Below are 14,925 nucleotides of genomic sequence, written 5' to 3' on the forward strand. Positions count from 1 at the left end.
GTTGCCCTGTAGGAAAAAATACTAAAGACTCTTTCAAAAGACGCGACTAGATGTTGGTGTAAAATGAAGCATTTAAAAATTGTGATTCTTTCAGGTTTCACTATTTTTATTCAAAATATGGCTCTGAACAATTATTTATATGTGAAATATGACGTCATTTAAATGTCCACCATGTCTACAAGTAAAGACCATTCAGTTGTGAGCTAGGATGCTACAAGTTTACTTAGCTGCTCGACCACTTCGTCTTTTTATCTTATTCTGACTGTTTTCCATGTTAGCAAGTGATATGCTCAATATGGCGATGCCCCATGAAAAGCAAACTGTCCGGCCACGAATCAGCAAAATACCAGTGCATTCTAGTCCAATTCTAGTTCAGTAATAATCATCATCTATATATATAAAAATGAATTGCTGTTCGTTAGTCTCGCTAAAACTCGAGAACGGCTGAACGGATTTATCTTATCTTGGTCTTGAATTATTCGTGGAGGTCTAGGGAAGGTTTAAAAGGTGAGAAAAATTCGAATAAAGATATAGGTCAAAACGTGGACCCGGGTAACTTTCGGACGTGTATGTACAATATGGGTATCAAATGGAAGCTGTTGGTGAATGCTTTAGTTCAGAGTATTTTTCATGCCGCTCCGTGACTAGGGTCTCGAGATAGAGACCAAAACGTGGACCCTAGAATGTGTTTGTACAATATGGATATCAGATTGAAGCTGTTGGTGAATGCTTTAGTAGAGAGTATTTTTCATGCCGCTCCGTTACTGGGGTCTCGAGATAAAGGTCAAAACGTGGACCCGGGTAACCTTTGGTTGTGTATGTACAATATGGGTATCAAATGAAAGCTGTTGATAAGTGCTTTAATACGGAGTAATTTTCATACCTATTGATGACTAGGGTCTCGAAATATATGCCAAAACGTGGACCCGCCATGTCTTTGCACCGAATTAAACCAAACTTACACACATTGTTAAGTAAGTATTGAAAATGGGTTTCGTAAAGTTTGGTTGTAATTCGGAATACTGGCAACGCGTACAGCGTTCTTTTGAACCAGCCATAATGTCGTTTACTTTTTTAACGCTTGGGGCGGAAATGAACTGTCAAATTGACAGTGTGAGTTACAATGTGTCAATATTTCTTTCTGATTTGGACGCCATAAGGAGAAGACGCAAGTGCAAAGTGTAAACATTTTTTGTGAATTTTTTTGGAGTGGATTTTGGAACAGTGAATAAATTCTTACGAAATTTGAGAATTTAATGTGAAATCCGAATTTCCAAATGAAATTATGTGTTCGTGGAAAAACAAATTTGTTTCGTTTTTTTTTTAGAAAAATATAAATGGATAATGGTTAAAAAAGCTCCAATGCTTAATAAAACATATAAATTGAAACGAAAAATTCATGGATGATCAGGAAAAAAGACGATTGTTTCTTAGTTATTCATTTGCGTTCATTTGCAATTTAAAAACAATCTTCTTTTTTCCTGATTTTCAATTTATATTTTATATTATATTTACTCAAAAACAAATAGAAAAACCAAAAATATTGTTTATGCCAAAGCGCTTGAATAAAGAATAAAGAAATAGATAATATGAAAACCATATCTTTTCTATTCTAAACCATATCTATTCTATTTTAGTGCGCCCAGCGAAACGGGCCAGGTTTGCTAGTCATTATATAAATACGTCACACAAAAATATGTATACCCCGTTTTGAGTGTATCGTTTTCCTGATTTTACTCCAGAAAAATTAACTCCGATATATAGAGGGCTTTGACTTTGATATATAGACCGAAAAGTGAGAACCGATAAATCTCTAAAACCAGTTGAGCTAAGAAATTGAAACTTGGCACGAAGACATAAATTTTTTGCATCATATTTATGGCGAAAAGTGGTAGGTATCGGAAAAGGGGGCATAAGACCTCTCATAGCATTTCTCTGGAACCGCTTACGCTAAGGTACTGAAATTTCATGCAGTTGAATAAAATATGAATGCCTCCTTAAGTGTGTAAGGCGAAAAGCATTTTGGGTATTGGAAAAGGAGGTATGGCACCTCACATACACATTTAAATCTCATATTGTGTGTACAAAATAAATGAATCAACGGAAATTACAAAGTTTTAAAACAATTTTTATGGATCGCTACCAGGGTTTGAAATCAAAATTGGCATATTTTATCGAAAATAAAAAATTGCATATTGAGCTTAGTAATTCCAAACAATCCTCGCTCCTACACAGAGTCTTGATTATTGCCGAGATAATTATTATGCTGATTATATATTTACAGGAGGGTATAGTTCAATTGAAGTTGGATAAAACCTACTACTTGCAATAAGACCTGTTACTGGTCGTATTGTCAACCTCGAGCAATCTTAAATGGGACTTGTAAAAAAGTATCTAACGTGGGGCTAACTACAAATATTCACGATTATTCTCCTATCTCATCTAATTTCAATACCAAACATAACAAAGCCCAGACCGACATTCTTCAAACTTTTCCCTCGTATTAGAAACTTTTCGAGAGTTATTTGTTGGTATTTATAAGGTAAAGCAAGGGACTCTGTTTAATTTCTTATCACATGAACTTTGATGAAATCAAGCAAAATTTAGGTCGACTTTTCGACTGCCGCCGGCACCAATTATATTAATTGGCGCTACACCCTATGTTTGCTGTTTGGCGGAGCTCCGCTTCCTAGTTGCTGTGTAAGGCTTGCTGTTTTTCCACAAATGTAGGGACTTCTGGCTTTATACCGCCTTCGAATGGCAGATGCTTTTTTATGAGGAGTTCTTTCATGACAGAAATACACTCGTTTAATATGTCTAATATGGCGGTCGCCATTGCCGAATAGGTTGGTGCGTGACCATCATTCGGAATTCAAGTTCGACTCTTTGTGAAAGACCAAAATGAAGAAAAAAGTTTTTTCTAATAGCGGTCGCCCCTCGGAAGGCAATAGCAAACCTCCGAGTGTATTTCTGCTATGAAAAAGCATCCCATAAAAAATATCTGCCGTTCGGAGTCGGCTTGAAACTGTAGGGCGCTCCATTTGTGGAACAACATCAAGACGCACGACACAAAAAGGAGGAGGAGCTCGGCCAAACACCCAGAAAGGGTGTACGCGCCAATTATAAAATAAAATAAAAATAATCAGTTTAAAATGTTTTAATGTTTAATGTTTGTTTAAAATGTAAAAAAAAACATCGAGCCGATATTTTAAAACACTCTGCTTCATATGAAAAGTGTAAAAATAAATGAAACTTTTTTCAGGAACGTTAATTGGGTGGCCAAGCAGCAATCCAAGCACTTGATTCGGCGACAAAAACTTCTAAGCTGGTGAAATAAAGCAGGAATAGCCTTACCACCTTGAGCGGAAACCTTGACGCTACCTTGTTCTGGGTTCTGGAACATCAGAACAATGAAGGATACTAAACAGCAGACGAACTGGCAAGAGTGGCATCTGCCATGAATAACAATCTTCCAGGATCGGTATTCACACTACTGGATGCAGTCAAGAATGCAATTTCCTCAAAATACCTACGAATTGTGAATTGCAGGTGGAGAGATCAGACGGCATACAAAATTAGCAGAATGCTATGTTCCATCTACAACCACAAACAAACTTCAACATTGATAAATATGAATCGAAGGAATCCCTGTAGGTTTACGACAGTAATAACTGGCCTCTGGCCCATGGGATAGCAAACAACCAAAATGGGTATCGCTTACAATTTATACTGCCATAGTTGTAATCAACCGGATAAAAAGCGAAATGTGTTCCACTTCCTCTGTGAATGCTATGCTCTATGGAAGGCGAGGCTGTTAACCCTTGCCAAACCGTTTTTTGAATACCTCGAAGAGCAGCTGGAATAGACGTAAGCCCCCTTATAAGGTTTCTCAATCGCACAGACTGGATAAAGTCGTGAAGGAATAACCCATATAACTTATTGGTAGCGAGGATGTGGCATCAGAATACGGCGCAAGCGCAAATTGGATTCTTAGAGGATCACCACCAGCCAACTAACCAACGGTAATTGGTTAAACATTCAAAAATAGGTTCAAGTTTACACCGTAAGTAATTTTTTTGTTTTTTAATTAATAAATTCTTAAAAAAAAACAACGTGTAAAGAAAAAAGTAGCCAATTTGAGAAAATAAAATTAGTCTCAAATAAATTTCGTATTAATATTTTTTTGTGTCCGATAGCTGCGAATATTCAACTGCAGTGTTTTTCTTTTCCCTGCTGGGTATGTGCGTATATGTATGCATATCTACATCTCTACGAGTACACATACATTTAGCCTAGGGTAATTAGTATGAAATATTGCGAAATTTATGAGTTACATTAGTTGGCCCCACTTGCACGCGCTCCACACTTAATAACCTAGCACACACACACGCACACATTTACTGCTTCATATATTCACATGTTTCCCAGTTTAATTCTTTCCCACCTTTCCTACTCACCTTCGCATTGTATGGTGATGTCCTATCACAATTCGTAGAACGACTTGTATTATTCGCCGTAACTGCGCCACTTGTCGTGGTTGCATTGCTGTTGTTATTGCTGCTAGCTGCTGTAGTAGTTGCTATCGTTGTCCCTATGGTTGTTGTAGTTGTTGTTATGTTATTAGCAACATCTTTGGTATGTTCGCTATGTGTGTGGCGCTCGAGAGCTGCTGGGTTGGGAAATATCTTGTAACACACATTGCATAAATGCGTTTGGGGATGTAAACCTAGGAGGGGGTGTGGAGAGAAGCGAAACAATAGAGACGATTTAATTAACAATAAATGTAAGCTCAAACCATATCAAATAGAATGGTAAGTTTAAGTATTTAATAAAGCAAAAGCATAGTTTGAAAATATTAGCAATCCAGAGACTTGCACTCCTAAGCTGGCATACCTTCAATCTCGAGCGATTAACTAAATATAGTAAAACTTCACTTTTAAATTATTGAGCATAAGAAAACTTTGAACTTGTGAGGCGCTTAACTTTAATATCTTGGCACTTTTGCTATCAATAAAAATGTCAGTATCTTTCAGGTGCATTGACGTGGGTGCTATGAACGTGGATTTCATTTATGAAACTAAGACTTGATTTTTAAGTTATTATTTGCACTGTAGATTTTGTTATAGCTTTTGTACAAAAATTGTACATATATTTACAAGGTGAATTCCAAAACTGACAAGACAATACTGAGCTAAAAAGAAACGACAGGAGCTTTGTTCTGATGACTTCGAGTTTATTTATTTAAAATAGTCGCCGATATACCTCGATAAGCCTCGTTCCACTGTTTTGCGCGATCTAAAACCTTTTCGAAAGAGTGTTTCAGGTCATTGACCGGAATGTGTTTCAGGACGTCGGTGCAAGTCTTTTGCATGGCCTCTATGGATGCAAAACGTTTTCCTGTCATGACAAAATGCAATTTTCCGAAGAGGTAGAAATTACAGGGGACCATATCAGGCGAATACGGTGAGTGATTGATGGCTAAAATACGATTTCTTGTCAAAAAATCAGTCACAAGAGTCGCGGTTATCGCGCCAATTAAGAAGAAGAAGAAGAAGTTAATGAAATAACTCTAAAAGACTCTGCAAATTCAAAAACTTTTACTTAAAGAAGTGCAAATGTCTCGAATATTTTTATATGGCAAAACATTTTCTTGAGCAACTGTACTTATTTTCTAAGAACTTGGTATTTTACTACAATGAACAACTCAGCCTTGAGCAAGAAAATGATTCCTCTACTCTTAGAAATCTTTAAGCATTCATTTCACTTATAAATGATTTCAGTGACCATAAATTTTGTTCATCGAAAAAGAGTTCTGACATGAAATCGGATAAATGAGAAATAGCAAGCGAGGCAATGCTATAATGTGGAATGAGATAAACGTACGAGTACTTCGGACATATGTTTGTATGTATGTCGCACACATGTTCTAATTATACTTAGTTAAATGAAAACATTCGTACACACAAACACTTTGTGCGCGTATGATCTCTTATGTTTCTTGTTAGTAAGCGAAAGCACACCAAAATAGCGCCACCAAAAGAACCAGCGATTGATTCATGCGTCAACGCAAACGAATCTGGGCGAACCACAAAATCCCTTCTCCACAACGCGATTTTTTCGCTCTTTAAGTGAACAAAGTGATTTCTTGCGCACAAAGCTATTTACGCGACTATAAATTGAATTATGCCGTCAGCACGCACACAGGCAGCGCTAGGCACTTGTCAAGCACGCCGCACGCTGGCTGGGTCAAAGGGTACAGACGAAAAGTCTTTGTCATTTTCGCGCAGATGTGACATGAGCATAAATGACACATTGACAAGAAATACGAGCGAACGGCAGTAAAGCGAAGTGTATTGAGAAGAAACGAAGTGACAGCGTGAACAAAAAAGTTTGGTATAAAGGCGAGATGCCTATGAAAAATATTTTGTTTTTTTTTAAATTGTGTAGAAGAAATAAGTTAAGGAAGCCAGAAGAATTAAGTACGATCGCGCATTAATTAAGAACACTGCTTTTCCTTGTTCTACAACAGCGCAAGTTCAGCGCCGTTGACCTTCTGCGCCGCACTGGGAAGCTATAAGGCGCGTCATTGCAGCCGAAAAAAGCGAGGCCAATAAAAAATTAAGTGTGAAAAGCTGCTAGCGTTTTCCCCTTTTTAAATTGCGCATTAAATATGTGACTCTGTTTGGTTTCTTCTTTTTTGCTTCCTTATACATAAATACCTCGCTTTCCATCTACTACTTCAGCCGCCCCTTAAAACTTCCGTTACACTTACCCATAAAGCCGAGCGGTCCAAAAGGCAAAAGCGGAAACTTTGCATGCGCACCCAACATTTGCATCTCCTCGCGCGCCGCCGCCATTAGCAAAAAATTCGGTGACATTCCCAACATGGGCAGTTGTTCCAGCGCCTTCTGTGACATGCCATTTGTGTGGAAACCGCGTGCCGAAAGATCCATAGCAGCCGCAGCCGCCATAGCAGCCACTGGATTCGGTAACTCCCCGCTCTCGCCACGTTCTCCTCCCTCGTGTGCACGTTCGTCAGCATATTCATCGACCAGCCGACGATCGAAAGGCGTTAATGAATTCATATTCTCGCGCGAGTCATCCGTGCTATCCATAGTCATGAAGTCATCGTAGTCCCCTTGTGATGATTCGGAACGCTGGCCTGAATAATCGGAGGTGGTGGAGAAGTCAAAATTATCCGAGGTGCCCATAGACTTGTTCGAGTTCTGATCCTCGATCGCTGCATCCATGTGAGCTTTCATACGAGCATTGTGCTCCGCCACTGCCTCCGCGTTGCCAGCTGCGCCGGGTAGCGCACCTAGCGGCAGTGAAAATGTACCGAGTACACCACCATTCAAGGCGACACCAGGCAAGCCAGCCAAGACACCACTGCCGTCATCTATGGTATGTATGCGTATGTGTTGCTGCAGTATCACACCATTCGAGAACTTTTGATGGCACACAGGGCACTTGAATTGGCTGCGCATCGGTGGCTTGATCTTGTGAATGCTCATGTGCGCCTTCAGATTGCCCTTGGTTGCAAAGGCACGCCCGCAAATTTTACAACGGAACGGTCGTTCGCCGGTATGTGTGCGTATATGCATTTGCAATGAGCTGCGGCATGACATCACCTTGTGACAGAAGATGCACTGATTGGGATCGGTTAGCTTGTTCTCAATATTGTCGACCAGCTGTTGCAGCTTCGAAGTCTCTGAAGTGGTATCGATTTCGATTAGATCCTCCCAAGATTTATCAATAATGCGTTCCATCTGCGCCAACGAATATTCCGAGGAGATGTGCGGCTCGAGGCCGCTGTTACTTGAGTTGCGACTCAATGATGAGCGGCGTAGAGACGATGTAGATTTGGGCGTAAATTCGCCACCTTCCACCAACCTATCACGGTCTCGTTCGCGTTCACGGTCACGTTCTTCGTGTGCATGTGACTTACGTGATTCACTGACACCGGAGTGCGGCGTGTTGGCGCGAGAATTTCGTTTCCGCGTGCTACTGCTGCGTTTCGGCGGGTGATGTGCGTGTAGCGAATGGTGGCTGGTTGGGCGTTCCGGTTTATCAAGTTTGGTCTCGGCGATTTGTTTCGTTATCGAGGGCGTCTTTGGCGAAATGCATGGTGCTATGGTCTCGGAATTTTCGTGTCTTTCAGGTGAATGATGCGGCTTACTTAAATCCTGCGGAGTCTCATCAGGCGAGTGTGTCTCCTCTGGTTGTGTTACTGGTTTAGACGTTGACTGGTGTGTCAACTCTTCGGCTTTTTCCTTTTGTGTACTCAACACAGGCTCTTCAACACCTATTGCCTTTGCTTCGCTAGACACGGGTAATCTGACCAATGGTCCACCAATCGGTGCGCCGTATGCGGGAAACTGTTCTACTACTGTGCCACCCGGTCCCGGCGCCAATAACATTGGCGGAAATATTTGCGTATGCCGTTGATAGTGGACTTTCAGGTTACCTTTTGTGGTGAATTTACTGCCACAGACATTACAGTGAAAAGGGCGCTCGCCAGTATGTGAGCGTAGATGGATCTGCAATGCGGAAAAGGAGCCAAAAATCTTGCCACAGTACTTGCAGCGATGTTTAAATATTTCACCCCTGCTCTGCGCATCCTTTTGCGTATACTCATACTCGTCCTGCAGATGAGAGGCATGCAGACTTTGCGAGGCTGAATCAAGCACCTCTTCAGTGCGACGTTGTAGCATCTCCAAGCAATTGGGTTCATTGGGAGCAGGTGGTGGATCATGATTGGTGATAATGCTGGAAGCGAGCGAGGAGCTAATGTCACACATCAAAGGCTGGTAATTGTTGTTGTGGATGGTGGAGTTTGGCAGCGGTGTAACAACGGTATCGTGGCTTATACTGCCCATGCTTAGCGTCTTCGTACTTCCGCTCTTTCTCACTTGCATGTCCAAGCTCGCGATTGCACTTGTTGATTCTTCAGTCTTTGTATTCTCATCTTTTGACGTAGCCGCTGGTCTCAGTGGTCTCAATGATTCGACACCTTCGCTTGCGCTGTGTGGGCTTGTGTTGTCTATTGCATGCCGTCGCTCCATTTTAGACACGACTTTGTCGTGCTTCTTCTCCTCCGTTTCCATCTGTGGCGATTGCAGCAATCGCCTCTTTGACACGGAGTGCTGCTGCTCTAACTCATCGGTTTGCTCATCGTCCAGCTGTTCAGCGTCACTTGCACGCTTTAGCTGACTCTGCAGGTGTTGTATGAGCTGCAGTTGCATGAGGTGCTGCCGCTGCACATTCAGTATCGTCGACTGTACCATTGCCAGCTCGCTCATCGCTTCGCCATAATTTTGTGCGCCACTCAGCGCTGAGGCGGCAAATTGCGCCACCGCCACTTTGGTGTGTTGTAAAGCCTCCAATGCTACATGACCACTAACCGGCAGTCGATTCCCCGGCAGCACGGACAAATCCAACGCCTCATTGCTATCACCCGTCGCCTCAAGCTCCTCTTCGCCATTGTCGCATTCTACGCTGCTACGCTCGCCCACCAGCTCTTCGTTGGCGGCAGGCATATTGCACTGTGGATCAATATTTTCGTCAGAGGCACTATCTGGCGTGGAGGTGGCGCTCTTCAAAGGTAAAATGCTCTCCGTTTTGCAGTCATTCTGAAACGTCGTTTCCCCGCCGTTGAGCTCACTGTTGCCCACGCCTCCGCCATTATTATTTCGATCTGCGTCCAGTTCTTTGGTTAGACTGCTAATGCTCTCACTAATATTGCTGCCGCTACTATTGCTGCCACTCGAGTTGCTGCGCAAACCGCGAAAGTTTATGCGATTATGAAAAATCGAACACATTCTCCTTGCGTTACAATTGACCAATGACCGGTGACCAGTGACCAAAGTATCCAGCAACAAATCGCATTTAGTTTTGTGTGATCGAGGTTTCCTGCCGGCATTGGTTGCTATAAATGTCGGTGTTTTGACCTGGATTAGGCTGCCTTCAAAGCCGAGAACAACAAGCGAAATTTACCTAGAAAAGAAATAAAAGCAAAGAGTAATGGAATAATCAGTGCTGTTTATTGGGCTAAACGTATACGGGAAAATTTGTCAACAACACAAATATCGTCAATAAATTTATTTAATATCTGTCGGCATTTATGCACATCAATAATATGTTTATTTTTTGAATGTTTAACGTGGCGCATTTCTTGTGCGATTTTTTATATTGTTCAGGCTTGCCCCCAATCCGAGGCGACCATGACAAGGTACGCGGGTAGTGTCGTAGGTGACAGCTTCCAAAAAATCACCGCCATTTGTTCACGCAACAGAGACATGATATTCATTCTTTATGATAAGTTTTTTATTCCATTTTAAATGAATATATAAATAGTTTATGTGGGAATGGAATAAATAAACATTTTGCATGTAATTAGGCGAGTTGGAGTATAATTTAATTTACTCGCATTTTAGTTTTCGTTTTTTTTTTTCTTAAACTCAATGTAGATTTTGAGCCGAGTAAGAAATAAGGAAGTTTTTGCTTAAGGTGAGATCCCAAAGATATTTTTTAGATCTAATTTTCGAGATATTTGAGATTGTAATGTTAATTTCCTTGGAATCGCGGGATGACCTTGCGGTCGAGTTATTCCGAACATTTTTGTTTTATTTATGGCCTTCTGTGACTCATATTTAGACTATACTTTAGGTTAGGTTAGGCTGATATGATTGCACAGGGAATGGGCACACTTGGACGAAGAAGAATTCATCCTTTGTGATGCCATTGTGGAGGGGTGAAGCGGGAGAGAAAGACCGATGGGATACAGGGAGAGGGCGGGGAGAGGTGGTGCTGGGATAGTTGGGGAGCGTGTATATATATATAATTTTATATTACCTACATTGATTGGTGCGTGATTACTACCATTCGGAGGTAAGTTCGAATCTCCGTGCAAGAAACACCAAATGATAAAAAAGTTTCTTCTAATAGCAATCGCCCCTCGGCAGGCAATGTCAAACTTCCGAGTGTATTTCTGCCACGAAAAAGCTCCTTATAAAAATAATTTGCCGTTCGGAGTCGGTTTAAAACTGTAGGTCCCTCCATTTGTGCAACAACATCAAGACGCATACCACAAATAGGAGGAGAAGCTCGATCAAACATCCACCTTTTTGGCTATATGACTATACTCCTGAATTTTTAAAAGCTCAGTTTTTTAGAAGAACTTTACGCTTCACATTCCTACGTCCCAACCTCCAACGATCTAAATGTCATTTTACTAAAACTGTTCTACTTTTGTTACCAGTTTTAGAATCGGTCTTTCCGTTGAGATGGTGGTCCTCGTCATCGATATCCGATAGGTCCTCGTCATCGATATCTGACGCTCTTTTTTCGAGGCGCGACACATTGCCGCATGAAGTCTTGAATCCATCTCGTCTCCTTCTCATCTTCACAGCTTTTTTTCTTAATCTCGATAGGACTCTTCTGTATCATATGGTTCAGGGTGTTTGTTTTTGCCCCGTCCCATGTGATGTCGGCATCTGCTAGTTGGCGCAACAACGTTCTTCTCCAAATATTCTTTGGCTAACCGCGATCTCTGCTCCCTTGCGGGACCAATCTATTGGCATTCTCGTGATGTTTCCTGGAGGTTATCACTTACTGTACTTGATTTGCCTTAGGATGGGTTTCTCATTCGTTTAACTCTACAGCGCGTCGTTACGGATGGTTTTCGGCCACAATATTCTTGAGGTGATGTGGAGATATTTGTTGACGAAAGATTGTAGTTTCTGTTTGATGGTGTTACGGACCAGCCATGTTTCACTTCCGTACAACAATTCCCAGTTTAGTGCGCCTGGAGATTTGCGAACTCGCCCATACTGTAGGCATTCACCCGACACCGCCCTTGCTTGTTTTAGCCAGCAGTTGGCATCTTCATCTACTCCGCCGTCTGTCGTGATAGTGCAGCCAAGGTAGCAAAAGGCTTTGACAAATTCCACCGGACACCCGTCAACCATTATAGGTCTTGCTTTATTGTGGTTTATTGTGAATGACTCTCAAAGCCTTGGTCTTGGCGATGTTGACCTCCAGTCCGACAGTGCGTGTCAGCGTGACTAGTCTATCCGCCTTTGCTTGCATGTCAGTGAGTTTGTTAGGGAGGAGGCAGATGTCATCGGTGAAGGACTTACTTGCTAGTCTCAATTCTTTAAATCATATCCCAATGCCTTTCCTGGCTAACTCGAGCTTTTTGCCATTCTAGGAACAACAGTTAGCGGTGGAATGTCACAAATGTCATATAAACGCTGCGAAGTCAAAGGGATTATGGAGCTCGTCATTATTATTGAATATTTCGTGGTAATGGTATAATTAGTGCTAGAAACTCTCATTTATAAATGGTTCAGTATATTTCGTTATACCATCTAAGTGCTCCACTTTCATCTGGTAACCCTTTTGCAATAATAAGAAATTCTTATATTTCAGTATCGCAAACAAATTACTTTGAAAGCGGATTCAAACTTGTTCCATACTTCAGCCTTCCTCTTAATTTTCATCGCGCCATCGCCAACAATCATTACTTCACGCATTTGCTGAAGTTTTCCGGGTACGATAAATGTCATTTCGTAAATGATACTTTTGTACTTTACGTTGTAGTACCAATTCGATAGGCGTCTACTTTTCTGCACATATTTCTTATTTTATTTTCATTTGGTCTTTATTTTTTCGCCTGCAATCTCGAAGCAATTGCTGCAAATGTTGATGGCTGTAATTTATTGATATATTGCAAGGAATAACTCAGCGATATCTGTGCTGCCACCGGTGCTGTGGTAACTTGGAATAATTGTTGCGGATTTTCGTCGCTCGCGTATCAGCGAATATATAATGAGGAGAATTTATATTTACACACACACTAATACACACATACATGCAAGCACATTTTGGCGCTGCTGCCACCCACACTGCAGCAATGCAGTTAGTTGTATGCCGCTGGTGGCAGTCATAAATTGGCAGGATAAACCCAGATTTGTGACGGAATTCAACACAACGACTGAGACGTAGGCTGTGTAAGCCCATGTAGGCCTCTACTTGAATTACTTCATATTAGAATAAATGCATAAATGTTTAATGCTTATTTAAGGTTTTTAGTTGCATGATTTTTTACCGCTTAGCGGTAGCGGCTATTTATATTTGTTGCCATTTTTGTTTTCTTTTGTTAGATTACAAAATGTACTGGCATATTATGCGGGCATATGCTTTGGTTATATGTGGATCATTACTGCTTTAATTTCAAGTGAATGACGCTTAGAAAGTTCAAAAGGACATTCGAGTTTAGTGACTCTGCGTTTGGTTGGTTATAACTGGCGTCAATTGTAGACAAAAAGTGCGTGTGATTTATCATGAATTACCATTATTAATGCTAATATAAAAACCTTCTATACTGCAGTAGCCTAAATGCACGAGAAGGAATTCAGAATACTTGAAATTTCTTTAAGTGAATCACGATTAATATTCACGGATCAACATCACGATACTCGGAATTCGCGTCAGTTGTACAAAGAAATGAGTAATGACAGATAAAAATTCAACCCTAGAACGATCTACTGTAGGGACAGGAAATCTACTTACTGGCACCAATCAAATTCTAAACTGATGGGAAAAGTACTTTGATGAGCATCTCAATGGAAGCAGCGAACATGAGGATGTATTTGAACTCTCGATTCCGAACGCGATTCAGACTTAGAACAAATAAATTTTGATGAATCTGAAAAGGCTCTAACCTGCCTCAAAAATCACAAGGCTGCAGGAGTAAGTAAATTACCTTCAGATATTTTGAAACATATAAACCAAGCAATCCTGAGCGAAATATTCACTGTATTTAAGAAACCTTGACAGGTGAAACGTGTGCCACAGCAATGGGAAGTCGAAATAATCTGTCCACTCCACAAGAAGTGTGAAAACTGTAGACCGATAACACTCCTTAATATTTGCTATAAAATATTATCTAACATATTGCACGACCGGCTGCGATCATTTGCTGATAAGATAGATAGATAAATTATCAGGTTGTTTTCAACTCTCGAGACTTCATTATATATCAACTTTTTACCTTAAGACATATCCTTGAAAAAACGTAACAAAACAACGTAACCACATTTCACTTGTCTCTTGACTTCAATGCTTCATTTGATAAATTATACGAACGCAACTCGTCGGTACTATGGACCAATTTCGAATCCCTCACAAATTTTTTGGATTAAGAAACTGGGTACGTGCAGAAGAAATAGAAGCAAAGGAAAACCAAAACTCAGATGGTTGGATGGCGTAGAACGGGACGCTGAGCTGTTTGGTATACGTTGTTGGAAAACTGAAGCGTGGGATGGGTTGTTGAGTTAATAATGATGATTCCATCAAATTAATAATACGAAATATAGGCAAGAAAAGAGCTTGCGAAAGGGGATAGTTGTAAGCAGACCAGCGAAAGATACTCGGAAGCGCTAAGCAAGAATGCTAGTAGGAAATCAAGCGGAAGTCTACGCAATGGAAGGAAACGTTCACTTTACACTTGAAATCAACTATAGTAACAAAAGCATAGCTATCCTTACTGATAGCCATGCAGTAATCAAAGCTCACAACTCTTTCTTATCTTCAAAATAAGCGGAAATTCTTCAACAAGAAGTTCCCTGTTGGTTCCAGAAAGGAAGTAGAAGAAAAGCAAAGACGATCATACAGGAACAATCTACCGGGCTTATCGCTATCAAAACCAATGAAAAATAGCTTTAACCTAAACCGAATTAAAAATTGTATGGATTTAAATAAGAATAATTTCAGAATCATCACTGGAAACCTAACAGGGCATTGTACTTATAGATTGAACTATCACGTCATTAATATGGAAATATACTCAAATTGAACTTGTAGGCTCTGTAGGGAGGAAGCAGAAACAGCCTAAAACATGTTTTACTAAAGGGGGAAATA

At 40.8% G+C, this 14,925-nt stretch overlaps 1 protein-coding gene across 1 annotated transcript in view; it reads right to left on the reverse strand.

Annotated features, from left to right (window-relative positions):
* The window catches only part of LOC129248664 (homeotic protein spalt-major), a 76,142-nt gene that overhangs the window by 14,658 nt on the left and 46,559 nt on the right, over positions 1–14,925 (reverse strand). The window contains exons 2-3 of the mRNA XM_054888296.1: positions 6,773–9,996; positions 4,458–4,726 (exon numbers count right to left, since the gene is read on the reverse strand). Of these exons, the coding sequence (XP_054744271.1) occupies positions 4,458–4,726; positions 6,773–9,821 (3,318 nt within the window). The 5' untranslated portion in view covers positions 9,822–9,996. The remainder of the gene's footprint in view (positions 1–4,457; positions 4,727–6,772; positions 9,997–14,925) is intronic.

Source organism: Anastrepha obliqua, chromosome 5, assembly GCF_027943255.1.
Source record: "Anastrepha obliqua isolate idAnaObli1 chromosome 5, idAnaObli1_1.0, whole genome shotgun sequence".
Classification (NCBI taxonomy): domain Eukaryota; kingdom Metazoa; phylum Arthropoda; class Insecta; order Diptera; family Tephritidae; genus Anastrepha; species Anastrepha obliqua.